This window comes from Terrapene carolina, unplaced genomic scaffold (assembly GCF_002925995.2).
Source record: "Terrapene carolina triunguis isolate 2854851 unplaced genomic scaffold, T_m_triunguis-2.0 Scaffold42, whole genome shotgun sequence".
NCBI lineage: Eukaryota > Metazoa > Chordata > Testudines > Emydidae > Terrapene > Terrapene triunguis.
This window is the reverse complement of record NW_020664393.1, coordinates 45,213,992-45,231,784: the sequence shown is the minus strand read 5'-3', so window position 1 is coordinate 45,231,784 and position 17,793 is coordinate 45,213,992. Positions and strand designations below refer to the sequence as shown.

Genomic DNA, 17,793 nt, shown 5'->3' with positions numbered 1-17,793 from the left:
AATTGAGAGACCTCAGCTGGCCCCCACTGGGACCCTGGTCACAACTGGTTATTGCTAAAGACAGATCTTCAGAAAACTAGTCTTATTTCTAATTATAATCCATGTTGAAGTACTTGTAAAATCTGTTTTATTTTGGTTGCACTCTCTCTAAATGATTTCTCTGACCAACGACAACTGGATTAATCATATTCTGGAAAACAGGGATTACTGTTGGAGTCATTTCCGGTTAACTGCAAAGCTTCAACTAATATCCTGTAGTATATTTAGTTAGTATAGTTGGTTCTTGATTTTCCAAATCATCCTGGTTTAGAGTTCTGAAGGGAAATGCTTTCGTCAACAACTCCAATAAGGCATAGATATTCCCCACCCCAACCCCCCCCCTGCAAAGAAATTCACATGCAGTCTTTTGGTGTTCTCTCATGGTCCACAAATGAGTTTCTGACTTTCTCCTTTATGTGATAAGATTATATATGCTCCATTTTGACTGATAAATTTGGCAATGAGGCTATCTGCTTTTATATATATATTTATAGACTTTAAGGTTAGAAGGGACAATCATGATAATCTAGTCTGACCTCCTGCACACCGCAGGCCACAGAACTTCACCCAACCACTCCTGAAATAGACCCCTAACCTCTGGCTGAGTTACTGAAGTCCTCAGATCATGATTAAAAGATTTCAAGTTACAGAGATTTCACCATTTAAACTAGTTTAAATCTGCCAGTGACTTGTGCCCCATGCTGCAGAGGAAGGTAAAAAAACCCAAGGGTCTTTGCCAATCTGAGCCAAGGGAAAATTCCTTCCTGACCCCAAATATGGCAATCAGTTAGACTCTGAGCATGTGAGCAACACCCACCAGGCAGATACCTGTGAAAGTATTATCTGCAGTAACTCAAAGCCCTCCCCATCTACTGTCCCATCTCCAGGTGTTGGAGATTTTTGCTACTGGCAGTCACCGATGGGCCACATGCCACTGTAGGCAGTCCTATCATACCATCTTCTCCATAAACTTAAGCTCAGTCTTGGAGCTAGTTAGCTTCCCCCCCCCCCCACTGCTTCCATTGGAAGGCTGCTCTAGAACTTCACTCCTTTTATGGTTAGAAACCTTTGCCTAATTTTGAGCCTGAACTTGTTGATGGCTAGTTTATATCCATTTGTTCTTGTGTCCACATTGGCAGATTTATTCTTTGATATGGAGAACTCTAGCTAATTTTTTTTCTACATATTTGAAAAGAAAGGGAGAAATTCCTTGTAAACATTGGTTCATCTTGCTCTCCTTTATCATGTAGATAGACAACATTATAGTCAGAGTTATCATAACCACAAAGCAGCAATTTGATAAGGAGTTCTGAATTTATATGGTGGCTAGATAGATGGCCCTGATTTCAAGTCAAGTGATACGCATGATTCTGTTTTGGAGTACCTATTGTCCTCAGGTAATAAGAGATGAGATGTAGTCCCCTTAGGGTATGTCTACACTGCAAGATAAGCGCAAGTGCAGGCTCAGCCTCACATTCAGGCTTGAGACCAACACCCCCTCCATTTACACACAAATCTCTCGGATTCAGAATTTGGGTCCTAGGACTCTGTGGCAGTGGATGGTTCGAGCCACAGTCAAGCTGGGACCCGGGGTTTGAGCCCTATTGCTTTGCAGTGCAGATTCAGGCTTAGTCTAAGGGCATTTCCATCTATAGTGATCACTACTCTTCAATATTCTGACAGTACATAAAAATCTGTTTTCACGGCACTAAAATTAGAAGACTAGGAGTAGTGTTAATGCTGTGAGCTGGGATGCCAATATAAAGTATAAGGAATCTTTATGGCACCATAATTTGAAGTATCATTCAAGAAAAGCCTCTCTATCTGTGTGAACTTTCTGCAGGGCCCATCACCATAGTGACTGAGCAATAGATGCTATGCAAGAGATTCATAAACCTGGTAATTGACTTTGAGGGAGTCAAGAGTTTCATAGAAAATTTGTGTGCACATGAAACCTTGTTTGCTCGTGTCTCTTATTTTAATGAATATCTTGATGAGTGTGATGGTGATTAGAGTCCTAACGATCCATGAACTGGGAATCATTTTGGAATGGCTTGTAAATAATCTATAATCTAGCAGAGACTGACCAAATATTTTCTTCAGTTAGGCAGCTTTTTTCAGTAGACATGTAAGACTCTTTCTTTCTCATAGCTATTATTGTGGTAGTTAATGCAAGATCAGTAAAGTGTATGTTTTCATTTTTGTGTTGTTTTCTTTTGGTAAACCCTGTTCTGAGTTTTAAGATTCAGAATAGCACTGGAGCAAGTGGAATTTTTTGGAATAAGCAACCAAAAAATAGCAAGTACTAACTGTGCAGTCTCTCTCAGGGACTAACAATAGTATTCATGTCTTCAATAGATGCAAGAGAGATAAGGTTACGCAGACTATGAAAGTAACTACAAAGAATTGTTTAAATTCTACTTGCTGGACAATTTCCACTACTCAGCAGTCTAAAGAGGTCTCATCTAGGGAAGAAGGATTGGCATTTACCACATTTGGAAAATTAATCCTCAGATTAGGCTGATACTAGAAATTTGGTGTGTAGATGGGCTTACTTAAGGAGAAAGGCACCTCTATTCCAAAATCCAACTAGATGGGTAGGTTCCATCTTCCTTTGAAAAAGCCTGATTGCATCTCTGGAAACTTCTCAGTCTTGAAAGTAGCTGAAAGTCTTCAAGGAGTTGTAACTGTAATCTACTTTTCTGTTTTGATAGTGTAGATGAGTTTACAGATTTCTTTCTTTTTCTGCCATTTTGACTATTGCTCACGGTATTTAGGTGCTGCCATTAACTGCCTAATTTAGCTGTTGGTTTTCCATAAGCAGAGCAATTTTGTTGTTGTTCCTTGCTATTGTCTAGGGTCAGGCACCTGTTGCAGAGTATAGTTTAATGCTGAGTAAAACGCTTACTTTCAGAAAAGATTTTTTTTTTTTTAATTCCCCTCAACATAGAGATAGGAAGGAGAACAGAATGTAGAACACTGCCTACAGTGCTACTCCAGCCACACAGCTTTCTTTTCCAGGTCAGCCATTTTAAGAAACTGCTTGATGGCAGAGGAATTCTGATGAAATGCTTCCAAGAAGAGAAAATATCTTTAACCTTCTCATAAGAGAAAAGTCCACAGAAAGAGCTGATTCAGAAATGTAAGTGAAATCAACTGAATTTTCTGTATTAAAAAAGTGTAAATATAGGAGGATTGACAACATCCTGTTAGTATTGAGGGAAGTACAGGATTTATCAAAAGTTCAACCCTGATCTAGAGAGTGATTGGTCTGTTTCTAACAGCATAATTTGCCCAGAGACAAAGAACCCACAGTAGACTGGCAGACATGTCAAATGTATATATTTAATAAAAGGAAATATTAAATAATTTTCTTTGGAAAATGTTTACTTTGAAGGTAAACATGGCAGGGCTTTGGCTGAGGCCCTATACAGAACACTCTGATAGGAAAATAATTTGGAAAGGTATTGTGAAAAAAATACTTACATCTATGTTCTAGGTTGATGATTGCATCTGCAATAACACAAGCAGCAATACTTCTTGGCAGGTAGTGAAAGGAATTATTGTACACACTGAAGGCAGAGTGGACTGAAAACTGTATGTACAAAGGAGTAGGAAATCCATTGTATAGCACTTTTTGTCTAGAAGGAGCCTATGGGAGTTACTAACTAACCAGAAATTGTTACTTGAAATATTATACAAGAGGTCTGATTCTATCCCTTGAGCTCTCATTACTGCTAATGGCAGTTAACAATGAGGAGAAAGTTAATTCTAGGGTATAATTGGTGCTGGAGGGAAATAAACTCCATGTAAGAAATACTTCCAGGTGTGTTTTGGTTTTTGAAGTTACTCTTGCTGTTTGATTTTACATATCTGAATCTCATCAGTAACATTTTCACAGATCAGAAGAGTACACAGGAGTGCAACAAACTAAGAAGTATTCTTTAGTAGACATTAACAAGATATTTGCCTTAGAGGGGAATTTATTTCTGTGGTGGATGATTTGATCTGTGCCCTGATTCTCTACCACATTACACCTTGTGTAATGTTTTATACTTGGGTAAAGAGGGTGTAAAATGCTACCAAAGTAAAAGCAGGTGAGAGTCATCCCCCATATAGATAATTTCTATGTCAATTTGAATTACAAATCACTATGATGTCCTTTTTGATAACAAGATTTGGAAGAAGCTATTAGGTAGCGAGCAGGCCACCAATGGCACCTATGTAACTGCAAATCACAGTGATATCAAGGTACAATGTCTATAACTGAGCACAGGACTTTCTGCCATTTTGCACCTGGTGCCTGCTGGGACCTATAGAAGGAAAGAGAATGTGTGAATCCTGACATCTCTAGTAGGCAGACACTCTGTGGGGTAGTGGGGAGCTTATATAGAGGAAAGGAGCTTAATATCTGAAGTAGGTGGGATAATTTTGTTGGTTTGTTTTCTAAAAACTAGTAATGTTACTTAGCTGGGCAGTTAGGGACAGGCTACACAGAAGGGAAAACAGACAAATGAAGTAATATAAAACCTCAGTGAATCTAGGGTCACTTTTTCCAGGTTGCAAGGGAATGAAGGGGAAGTGTATATTTTTAGCCTATGTAGCCATATGATATTCCTATTCTTAACCTCTGGCTCCCTTGCCCACTTCCCTCCTATTGTTTGTTACACTTGTTGCATGCTCTCTTAATTAGACTGTAAGATATTTGGAGCAAGGACTATGTCTACTATTTGTCCATCACCTAGCAAAATGGGGATCCAATCCTGACTGAGGTCCTTTGGCTGCTATTGTAATATTAATTATTATTGTTATAATAATCACCATCAAGATTCCATATTCTTTTTAAAAAATGGTTTAAACTTTACCTTCTATTTTGTCTCTGACTTATTTTATTGTGTACAGTATTGTTCAACAAAAACTGTATATTCTTGGAGATTTTATAAAAAATATATATCTCAAACTGAAGCTCCATTAGCATAAAATGAGCTAAGTATTTTATAAGTCAATGATCTCTACACCAGCAATACTAAATTCCATTATGAAGTAAAAATTTCTAACAGAACTCAGTCTCAGCCATTTCTTGAGTTCTCAATACATTAAAGCATTTTCCCCCTTGGACTGGCTGACCTTTCATTGATTTTGCAAGTATTCTTCCTCTTGTACAGAGACAGACTGAGTTTGACAGTAATGCTCTATTCTTCACAGGTGACAAATGACCTATGCTATTTGTATATTTAATTGCACCCACATGGTGTGCTAACACTCTGAAGCTTTGCTGTTGATGCTGCTATATGCAGCTAGTGTCCATAGATATCATCAGTTCAGCTTGGCTCTATTCTTACTTTGAGCCTCATTGTACCAACTTCCTAGGCACTCAACTAACTGGAACATAAAAAATGAAATACTCCAACACCACTAAAAATCCTTCCCTCCACATCCTACAACCCCTAAAAAACAAACCAACTAACAAACAAACAAACAAAAACATACTCTTCTCACTTTTACCTTTTCTAAATACCACAAAAAATAAGATTAATTAAAACTAAAATGTGTTTCCCAGCTATGTGCAGAGAGAAAAAAAGAAGAAGCTTGGCTGTTCTTTAACTATTAGGAAGGTTGAGATTGTTTTTTAAACCTCCATTAGTTTTCTAAACTGTGCATGAAGAGAAGAAAAGGATCAGGGATTATATAAAAATATCTTTGTGATGGAACATAGGAGATAATCATAGCAGTTTTATGAATTCAAGTGCAGAAAACTGATTTTTATTTTTACTTTATTTTATGGAAAACTAGTACATGAAGACATTGTTCCTTTTTCAAATAGATGACTTAATGTGCCGGGTTTTGGCTCACCAACTCCTGATTTCATACTGCTGGCACCAAGCAAACAATTAAAATTGTTCATCATTCTATATCACTAAAGTCAGAAAAGAGTTTATGATGTGACAGAATTAGTAAAGCTATGAAACTAAAATTTAATAAAACACATCCAAGAGTTTTGGAAGGAATAAGCCCACCAAAAAGTGTAAAAGCACTGAAGCCCAATATGTTGGTTCAATTCATGAACTATTAAGAGCACAGGAGAGAGCCTCACCCCAGTCTCGGGTTGGCGCCTGGCACTATAGTGGCCCCCAGCAAAAAGGAGAAGAAATTACAAGGAAAGTTCTTGTCAGTGCCTGCAGCCCTGGGCAGCAACATGTTGCAAATGGAATCTTCAGAGAATTTAGCTGCCAGCCTCTATTGAAGATGTGAAACAGAGATAGTCAGAGACTTATAACTTGGCCAAAATTGGGTGGACAGTAAAAGTCACCACTCCCATCTCTGAGTAACCCTAACCCCCACAGACACACACTACTTTTAAGTCACTGCTCCAAACCTTCTTAATGAAACGGTTATACAAAATTTTAATATTGGCAAAACAACATAAATTTTCCTAATCTCATTCTCACAATGGCCGAAGTGTTTTTGATTAAACTTTCTGGCTCTTAATACAGAGAAAATGGACTTTGGAAAATATAAGCAGAAATAGATGCCGAAATGGCTTTCTATCACCTGAGAGACAAACGAGACAAGAGCTCTTGAAATCTGAGAAAGGTTGATCCTTCAACCAAAGGAGTTGAAATCTTTGGAACTGAGTATATAGCTAAGAAACCTGCTTAGACAGATTGTAACTTGCTGAAGTTAAGTTTTAGTCATTAGAAAGTCATTATTTGTAACCTTTCATAGCTCTTTCACTCTTACTTGAAATCACTTAAACATATGTGGTTTGTTAATAAATTTCTTCTTTTATTACAAAAACCACCTCAGTGCTATTATATAGAAGTGAAATGGCAGTCTTTAGCTAACCAAACAGGCTGTTTGGGCTCTGTCTCTTTGGATGCAGCAAACTTAATAATTTCTGTGACGGTCCACTAAGAGCGACTGAACACTGCAGAAAGATATTTCTGGGGAACTCAGGAATTTGGGTTCACTGATTGCTACCTGTAGAGCAAGGTTTGGACTGGCAGAGTCCTGAAGCATTTGCTTTAAAGGCAGATAAACTGCTGTGCAAGGAAGTTGAGACATAGTTTAGCCACAGCAAAACTCACTCTTGCTGAGGTGGAGTGGTAACATAATGGCTCACAGTTCTGGCAGCCTATTTCTTCCCATGCATCACTTTCCTTACAAGTCTTTTGGGGTCAGGGAGGGAGGTCATCCAATCCCAATCCCTCCTTGTAGCCCTTTCCATTGGAGGGCTGAACAGGCATCTTACTCTATTTCTTTCCCCACACCCTAGAATTAGCTAGCATTTATGCATTTTGCAGTGAGGGGAAGCAATTAAGTGGGCATTCATTCCCTTCCCCTCCAATTCCAGTAGTTGGGTTGGGATTCAGTAACTTTTGAGGAGCTGGCTTGTTTGTATGTTTACAGAAGATACGTTGTGTGGTAAGGAAAGACTCAAAAGGCTAAGCTTTTAGTTTGGGTTCAGATAAGCACTTATTTTTGCATAATTAGCCCATCAAGACTCTAAACCTAGTGATCTTTCATCACTACTAGAAAGGTAGACATGACCATGAGTTTTTGTTGGTGATATTTTAAAGAGACTTCCATAAAGATTTGGCCTTTAGGCTGCCCAGAGAAACCTGTTCAGCATAAGGTCCTTGCATTATATTTTAAGAGCTTATAAATTAAACCACCTTAATGGAAGCTTCACTGTCAGCTGCCTCATTCCTTCAGAAATCATAAAAAGCTTGAAAGGCACTGTTCAAATCTCTTTTATTGCAAAAGGAGGTATTAACACCAACTAATGGAAAGTTTTGATGATAAAATTACTTTGACATTTTGATATTAGCCCCTTCAATTATGATGAAACAATCAGTAACTGTGTCTATAATGCACTAAGGCTAGTCCCTTTATATCCACCTATTTTAAAACAAAATGGAGGAAATCCACAATGCATGTTAAATATACAGTTTTGACAGGATATGATGCAAGTGGATGATTGATAACTACACAAATAGTGTCATAATAAAAACTTGGGGATCAAACTAATTATCTCCTATTCTGTAGATTTAATAAGCACTGTAACATCCTAAAGAAATTGCAATTCCATTATATTGTTTCCACTACCAATTTATTTTAATCAGTTATTATTCCTTTCCTGTCTTAACCAGATGTTGATGGTGGTGCAGGTAATGTTAAACCACTGTAATCATGGCATTTCAGTGGTATATAGAATGAGTTATATATAAGTATATTACTCACGAATGCTTGAAAAACTAAGACATGAAGCAGAATTGGTGGGGCACCAATAAGCTTGCTCAGCTCAATAGTCATATATCAAAGCTGATCCCAATTGTTTTTCCAGAATCCCCCAAATCTAAGGATACTAAGAATATTGATTCAAACCCAGATATTATACATATTACGGAACAATATCTGGTTTAGGACAATCCGCAATTATTAGTATTATAAGACAAGTCATTCAGACAGCCTTTCCTGGGGATTTCACCTTGATGTGGTGGGAAGGCTTGTGTGTTCTCAAGACTCAGAGATATGCCAGTGGGAGTTTTAATTCCCAGTAGGGCCACCTAAGTCAGAGAGCTCAAAGGGTATGGGCCAGACAAAAAGCAGTCCACTTGTCCTTCAGCTTGGGAGTTCAGTGATAAGTTAATGACCTAAGCTCATAAAAAACACAACAAGGTGGCCATTCCAGTAAACAGCATGATAGATGGGGATGCTGGAGCCTCTTTAGTGCCATAAAAAAATGTTGGACAGCATGGGAAGGACTCAGATTATTCAGACATAGATAATAGTTCAGGTGTTTCAGAATTTATTAGGGGTCGGTGTCTTTTTGGTGTGCCCCACATTTTAACAACTGTGCCTTTTGAAAAGAACTGTTTGAAGGAAAGATTTTCTCCCTTCTTATATTCTCTAGAAAGATCAGTTACACTGGGCTGTGTGGTATACATTTTATGATTTGAATGCAAGGTGCTGTGTGTAGTTCAAATATTGCTGGTGTTAACTAATTAAGGCGTTTTGATGTAGAAGGAAGAGACTTCTGCTGTTACCTCATATGCTGACAGCACAAAGGCTCCATACTAAACATAAAAACAATCACCTTATTGGGGGTGGGGAGGAGGAAGGGCGGAGGAAAGAAGTGCAGCTGCTTTTCATCCAAGATGCATGATGCTGCTCAGAGGTTGGAGGCCTCATACAAATGAGCAGACCCTTTCAACCTTTTTCTGTAACACCCACTACCATGCTATGCAAGTGCTTCCTAGGGAAATTAATTTTCATAGTAAGATCACTAGTAGACTTCTTGGACTCATCTTCTCCCTGCCTTGCTATAGAAATTCTGCTTGTGATATACATCTATTTTTAAAAAAAATACTTTACCTTCATTCTTTATGGTAGGAAAGTTTTATAAATGCCCTAAAAGTTGTCAGATACAGTAAAATCCTATTAACCAAAAGCCCCTTTATATCTAGCTCTTACACACCACATCCCAGGCTTTGAAACAAAAAATAGAAGTTTTTATATTTATACATGGCTAATTTATTTATCTCTGATTTTTTGTACTATATTAAACTTGAAATTTCAGTTTGAACTTGTAACATTCCATTTTCACCTGTTTATGATTCAAATCATGGATGTGTATAGTTTAAAATATGGTTACATAACTGACAGTAACTGTTCTTCAAGATGAGTTGTGCACATACACCAACAGAGGAATGTATATGTACACCCAATGTACTACAGTTGGAGACTTTTGTCGGCAGTATCACTAGGCCATGGTACCACCCCTCTCTACTCATGCTCAGAACCAAGGGCATAAAAAGGGCGTGGCTGCTGCCTCCTTCTCCATTCTTTTGCACTGCCGTCTAAGTAATATCCAAAGTAGTTGGGGAGGTGAGAGGATCGTGGAATGTATACGTGCACAACACATCTCAAAGAACAACAGTTACTGTAGAGGTAACTGTTTTTTCTCGTTTGAGAGATTGTGCACATATATCTTCCACTGTAGCTGACTCACCAGCAGTTCCCTTACAGATGGTGGGATTTTACATTATTTTAAAAAAGAGATTGCAGCATTGATTTGCTAAAAATTGGCATAAACTCAGGAATCTTGAGACATGATACAGTGTCTGGAAAAGGACTACCACTTTGCCATCATGCAAATGTCCACTATTGATACATGACTCACGGAGGTTGACAAAGTTTTCTTTTATTCCATTTCCTTTTTTGTGGTAAGATTTATTTATACTTTATTGCTTTTAAATTTCTCTTTTAGCTTTGTGTACATGAATTCTTGAGCTTCTGTTCAGTGATATGGTTTCAGACTTGTGATCTAACAGGCATAATTCATAGCAAACCATATTTCTGAGACACTAATTTTAATATATATAGAACATAGAAAAACAATGTGAATGATAATAAATACCAAATCATAACTATTTAAGAAGTGTACTTACACATACAACACTGTTCTGGTGTCTCCCACTTTCCCAGCATCCCCTACAGTCAGGGTGTCATATCCTCTTTCCAGTTCAAACTCTTCAAAAGCTAGCTTTATGACCTATTAGAATGAAAAGATACATATTTAATTAAATTATATCCTACAGATTAGGTGATTTGCAATATGTTTAACAAATGCTTTAGCTTCTGGAGTCAAACCCTAAAGTCCTCACTCTCATTGACTTCAATTATTGTTATTTAAATTTGAGCAAGACCTACAGAAAAATAAAGGTTTTCATGTTGTCTAATAACAAGAAAAGTCTTCAGCTAAAGCTATTAAGGGTAGTAACATCCTTTGATAGTTTTTAAAGTTAATAAGTAAAAATAACACTTTATTTTAGTTATTATTATATACAGATACTGATTTTTCAGCATTGGAAAAGTACAATATACACTGACATAAAAGAAAGCCAATCTAAAGTATAGAATGCAATAAATATCATTATATCTACACATTTTTGGAAACTATACATATGAAAATCTCAGAAATACCTTACAGAATATTTTCCATTTCAGTTGAAATATAAAATAAAAAAGGAGATGAGGATGAACATATATTATTAAAGATTGTCCACTTCATGAGAGAGTGAGGTAAGGGATGGTACACGTACATCAGTAAGAGAAATCTGAGAACTCCTTAACTACTCTGTCTATAAATTTGTTAACACAGACGGTCTTATGAAGAAATTGATTTTACTCAGTATTCAATATAAAGTTTCCACAAATTACAATCGTAATGAAAGAAAATAAAAGTGTTCCCTCCAAAAAATTTTGTATATTTATTGTATTCCATTGAAAATCATAGTATGAAGTACAGAAATGTTCTTTTCGTAAAGCTCCACAAAAAATATGACTCCAGAATTAGGAACTTATTACAGCTCTGTGTCAGAGTCTGCTGCAGTCACTAATATTACTCCTTTTACTTCCTGTATCTGTATATCAAGTTTTCAGCAGATAGTCTGTCTCAATACATTATTCATTGTTTCCTTATCTTGATGATGATTGGACATCATCCAATCACCAGGACAACCTCTAATCCAATTTCCATGAAAATTTGTTTACAGGAGGGAGCTCTTTTTGCTTATATTTTGGGACTAACAACAGTATCAGGGTCAGATCCTGGCTCCCATAGGTGCCAACTCCATGAGTGCTCAAGGGCACCCACCGGCAGCCCCCCTATCAGAACCTCTCCCTCCCCCCAGTGCCTCTTGCCTGCTGGCAAGCCCTGTGCATGGATCAGCACCTCCCTGTCCCTCTCTGCGCCTCCCACCCACCACGTACTGCTGTTTCATGGTGTGCAGGAAGTGGTGAGGGAGGAGGTGGGAGCAAGGATGCTCAAGGGAGGGGGCGGAGCTGGACGGGAAGAGGCGGAGTGGGGCCTTGGGGGAAGAGATGGAGTGGGGGCGGGGCCTGGGTCAGAGCCGCGGGTTGAGTACCCCCTGGCACTTTGGAAAGTCAGCACCTGTGCTGGCTCTTGCAACAGCCATTTTGTGCCACTATTGTGGCAAAGGCAGCTATAAAGCTGATGGCTTTGATACCCTGAGTATTCCCCCTACATGATAGAACCACAATAATGGCTCTGAGCCACTCCTCAAAAAGGCTTGGGAAAAACCTACCACCTCCAACTAGGATCTTAATATTGATTTTAAAAGTTAACTGGTTAAATGATTAAAATTATATCATTTAACTGGTTAACTGTTAACTGAGGTCGCTCCGGCCGGCCTGGCACGGCGGGCGCTGAGATTCCTTCGGCCAGCCGGTGCAGGGCAGCTGGGTCTGGGGACACTCTGGTCTGCCCAGGGCTGGGGTCCTGCTCCACGGGCTGGCGCGGCTGGGGTTGGGGTCCTGCCAGTGCGGCACAGCAAAGGCTGAGGTCGCTCCAGATGACCGGTGTGGTGCGGCCGGGCTGGGGTCCTACAGGCCCGGCTTGGGCTGGGGTCCCACAGGCTGGCTGGCACAGCACAGCCAGGGCTGGGTCCCTTCCACCAGGCCTGCGCAGCCAAATCTGGGGTCCCTCCCGCTGCCGCGTGGCCACTGGTGTTAATGGTTAAGGTTAGTTAACAGTAAGCCTAATGCTAACTGGTTAACCTTTTACATCCCTACCTTCCACCCATTTCCCATTGTTTCCTGGCCTCATGAAGGAATGGGAGGTAAGGAAACAGACTCCTCTGACTTTGCCCATCATATCCTATTCTTTGCTATATGGTTCCAAGCCAGGGGCTAGATAGCTGAGATCACCACAAGGTGCACCCTCAGAGAACTCAATGGCAGGCCTGATAATTTCAGGTATAGCAGATACTCTAGGATACCTTGGATATCTTGTGAGTGCTCCCTGGCCTGGTGCATGGGCCTGCACTCTCTTAGTCTGCGGTGACCTCTATTGAAGGTTTCTCATGTGGGTTTTCAATGACTCAGTGCTCCAGCCTAGTCACACACACAGTCTGTATGTTAAACAAAACAGACTCCTTCTGGGATACACAGTCCAACAAAGGCCTATCCCAGTACCCATCCATTGATCTGTGTCCATAGCCCTCCTCGGGCTCAGTCTTTAAAAACTCCCAGCTCTGGTATGGGGCCATATCCCCAGGGCTTCCTCCCTGGAGACACTGTCCTCACCTGCTCTGGGCCTTTCTAGTCCCAGCTCTCCAGGTGGGCCACCAAACCATCCGATCTCCTTCTGGAGGTATTTACTGTTCAATATTCAGCCCCTTCTCAACTCCCTTCCTCAGGGCTTAAGCCACTTCCCTCCCTAGTAGCTGGTGGAAGGATCCAGGACCACCCACTACTCCAGATCCCAACCCAGGGACCCTATAAATAGCAGCCACATACTTCTGCGTCCCTTTTAACTAGTCACTATGCTGCTACAGTTCCCTGGACCACTTACCCGCAGACCCACAAATGTTTCACCCTTATCGCTGAAGTCTTTTACTCAGTCCCAGCAGCCAGCCAGGAGCTTGCTCTTGTTCCCATAGTGATTTCCAGCAACTGATCTGTCCATGGTCCTGCCATTCCTTCAGCCAGCCAGGAACACAATCCTCACTCCTCCAGCTCCAAGCAGCAACCGACTCTTCTCAGGTACTGCAATTCCTTTTATATGGGCCCACTGGGCCCTGATTGGCTGTTCCCTGCCACCTCTCTGATTGGCTGCTTCCTCCCAGCCACTCTAGGCAGCCTGGAGGACTTCATTACTGCTCCTTTATGGGATGGGTGTGATAGGACCACAAGGCCTCCATCCTCTACTGTTTTCATCTGATCCTTCAGGTTGTTTACTTGGAAGGTCAGTTTGTCATCCCTGTTATTTATATTGATCAAACAAGTTTTATCATTTTGATTTTCAAGCATGTTTTCTACCATTGCTCAGATGGAGTTTTCTTACTCATGTTGTGTCTCGACTCTGCACTGTGTGGGTTTCACTGGGAGCAGGCTATGTGTTAAAGCCCGAAGCCAAAGAAAACTTTTGCTTTTGAATTTGTGCATTTTTACCTAGTCAAGAATCTTTCTGTAAAAGGACTTTGGTAGATAGAGACTTTTTCTTAGGGAGACTGAACTCCTGTATAGAATTTATATGACAATCTACACCAACATGCTAGAAGATAAGCCACTTCAGCAATACGTATAAAGGAAATAAATCAGACATTTATTTATTTATTTATTTATTTGGACTTCTGAATACCTCCAACAAGATGTGCATTTGCCTTGCTGAGTAAACATGTTATCCTGTCGCTGAAACACCTCTTTCTTCAACTCTCTTGCTATTACAGTTGCCCACCTTCATCATGTCTGAAACCAGACTGTGAACTCTTTGGGCCCAGGGCTATATCTTCCTATTTATACTAGCGGTACGTAGTACTCTTTTGGGTGCTATATAAACAACAACAATAGTAAGAGACCTCCATGAAAATTAGTCCAGCTTGTTTCATGGCAAGTTCTGCCCTCTTTAAAGTATTGCTACACAATTTTCTCCCTCAAACAATTGCACAAGATTGATCTTTCTATTGCCTAAACCAACATGTCTTTTAAAAAAAAAAAAAAAAAAAGCTGCAAGAATGGTTAGCCAATCAGTTCACCTGCATGGCTGACCATTCCTGAGTATTCTATCTCTATTGTTAAACAACTTATGATTGTTTTAGTAGACCAGAGAGTGCTAAAGCAGCATTGTGCTTAAGTAATGCAACACATACTCTATTACAGAAGAGCACAGAGAGTAATGAGATTGCCAGTATAGAAACTGTATTTTTATGTTGCTGTGGGTCTCACTTATCACCTGTTTTAGGGGTGAGGAAAGAATTTTTCCCAATGAGGCCAAACTGTCTGAAGCCTGGGCGGATTTTTACCTTCCTTGTAGCATCAGGGGACAGAATTAGGTTAGGTTAGGAATAGGATTTAGAAATTTAATTTAAAAATTGTATGAATGTTTAGTTCAACTTGTGGCAAGTGTCCAGCATGAATAAAAGTCTAAAGGGACAGTACCCAGAAATAAGAGACCAGGGATTTCATGGTTAGACCTCTGGCCTATGGGAAAAGGGGAGACCTGAAGTCTAATAACCAAGATCCCTCACTGGTACCTCCTTCTCTTCCTTTCACAAGGATGAAAGTGATAGGATTCAGCAGAGTGAGCTGAATACTAGGAGGAGGCAGCGGAGCATCTACCCTGAGCCATGGACTATATCAGCAGCTCTCAAACTGTGGGTTGGGACCCCAAAGTGGATTGCAACCCCATTTTAATGGGGTCACCAGGGCTGGCGTTAGACTTGCTGGGGGCTGAGTCCCATCGCCCCGGGGCCGAAGTCAAATCCTGAGGGCTTCAGCCCTGGGTGGCGGGGCTCAGGTTACAGGCCCCCTGCCCAGGGATGAAGCCCTTGGGCTTCAGCTTTGACACACACACACACACACACACACACGTCTCGGGGCAGTGGGGCTTTGCCCCCCGGGGTCGTGCAGTAATTTTTGTTGTCAGAAGGGGGTCAGGTGCCCTGTAGCCCTGCACTGGAGTCACTTAAATGTCTAGTATGGGGAGATGGGGTAAATAACCCAGGAAAAGGGCACCAAGTTTAATAAAGTTGTGGCCTGCTGCTTAAAATCCATCCCTGTTACTGTTCTCATGCACTTGCATATCTGATCAAAATGTTTCTACATGTAGCTTATATAACTGTGTAGGGATTTGAAATGTTGCACAGAAGACACTCCTAAGTCTCCCTGAAGATGCACTGAAATCACTATTTATCATCATAGACTTGTTTTGGGAGGTATAGTTTAGGGGTGGAAAGAAACAACCCTGAAGATCATTATGTTTATTCTATAGATTGACTCAGAGAGTAACAGCTTCTGTTGTAGTGAAAAAGCTTTCTTTTGTGGCTCCAGACATGAATAGTGTCTCACTGGGCTAAAGAACTTTTGATTTGTTTTTCTAAAATGAATTATTGTATATGGAATATACTAAGTTAAATAACTCAGTTATAATAAAGATGTAAAAAACAAAACAAAACAAAACAAAACAAAACATTAAGACACTGATCCATATTATGGACCAATATACATCAACATTGCCTTTCAAGAAGAAAGCCATTTTAAATGTACAGAACCAAATACCCATAACTGAATCCTCCCCCAGGTTTCAATTGTTATGCTGATTTATAATTCAAAATAACTAATGCAGTTTGTTTAAAATACTTGAGTTTAAATATGCCCCTGGACTAATACTCTGTATATTGAGTTTCAAGATGGAGTGACTATTTACAGATGAATTACACACCACTAAAAATGCAGGGGTTTAATGGAGCCCCTCACATAACCTTAACTATAGTTGTGCCAGCAGGTCTAGCTCTTAAAAAAAAAAATCATTATATGACCAAACCATATGCAAAATAATTTTGGCAATACGTCAGCATTCCAGTTCAGTGATCTATTGCATACTATATGCACCTTTTATAGCCTGTATTTGTAAATCTGCTGTATGCAGAGATAAAGTGTACTTCACGAGACTGCATTATGTTTCAATAACCAGTAGCATTATAGGCACTACCATGAAGGTGAATAATACATGTTCCCACCTGCTCCTAGCTGCAACCTCTAATGCCCCTAGGTTATAACAATGATTAACATGCAAAATTTTCATTTCTAAGTCAAGAAAAAATAAAGCCAAGGAACAATATGAGAAGTATGTAGAAGCATAAAAGTACAGCTGTTCTCCTTGACAATAAAAAAACCTAGCTTCACATAAATCATTTTTAAAGCAACAGTAATTAAAGTCTTATTTACCAAAAGAGAGATGACTGAATATATTCTTAAAGTAGTAATGAATCATATATATGCTAAATTTTGTTGCATGTTCTTTTATTTACATTTCAGTTTACAAATCAGCTATGGAAAATATTTTTAATGGAGTAAATTATACAAAAATAATATGGTTTAATCCATAGTAAGAAGCACAGAATCCCAGTAAATGGGAAGATTATTCATAGGGAAAACACAGTGGACTCGATCACCTATGACAATATGGTCAGAAAATTGAAATCCAGTATTTTTTTTAAGATAATTTCTTCTATACCAATAAAAATGAAGGTCAAGGAGAAAGCATGTTGCAGTGGATCCAAGTAGATATGGAGTCAAGAGATTTATGTTATGTTCCTTGGACTGTCACTGACTCACTGTGTTAACTTGGACAATACAGTTACTCTATTAGCAGTTTCATTTGTACAATGAAAATAAGATGCTCATTGTTCTTTGTCCAGAATTTTGAGATTTAAATGTGAAAAATAATGTAATTATATTTAGCACTTAAGTATCTATATTTTCTCATCAATACTAGTATCCAAATGCCTCTCACACACTTAAAATAATAATAATAAAAATCCCACTAACATTACTCTCCCTCTTCTCCTTCCTATGCTGTAAGTGAAGTTGATTAGTTTTGGGGGAAGGGTTTGTAGTACTCGGGCATGGGGGGTAATGTTTTTGTATGTGCACCAGGGCCGGCTCCAGGCACCAGGCACCCAAGCTGGTGCTTGGGGCGGCACCTGGAGGGGGGCGGCGCGGCGCTCCGGCCGCCGGGGAGAGCGGGGCCACAACAGGGCTCGCCGCCCTCCCCCCGGCGCTCTGGCCGCCCTCCCCCCGGCCGCCGGGGGGAGAGCGGCGAGCCCCTACTGGGGCTCGCCGCCCTGCGCTCTGGTCGCCGGCGGGGAGAGCCGAGCCCCAGCCGGGGCTTGCTGCCCTGCCCCCGGCGCTCTGGCCGCCAGAGGGGGAAAGCCGAGCCCCAGT

At 40.1% G+C, this 17,793-nt stretch overlaps 1 protein-coding gene across 1 annotated transcript in view; it reads right to left on the bottom strand.

The window, feature by feature from the left end:
- The window catches only part of CSMD1 (CUB and Sushi multiple domains 1), a 1,543,069-nt gene that overhangs the window by 481,638 nt on the left and 1,043,638 nt on the right, over positions 1 to 17,793 (bottom strand). Inside the window, exon 11 of the mRNA XM_029912248.1 lies at positions 10,494 to 10,597. Coding sequence (XP_029768108.1) covers positions 10,494 to 10,597 — 104 coding nt within the window. The remainder of the gene's footprint in view (positions 1 to 10,493; positions 10,598 to 17,793) is intronic.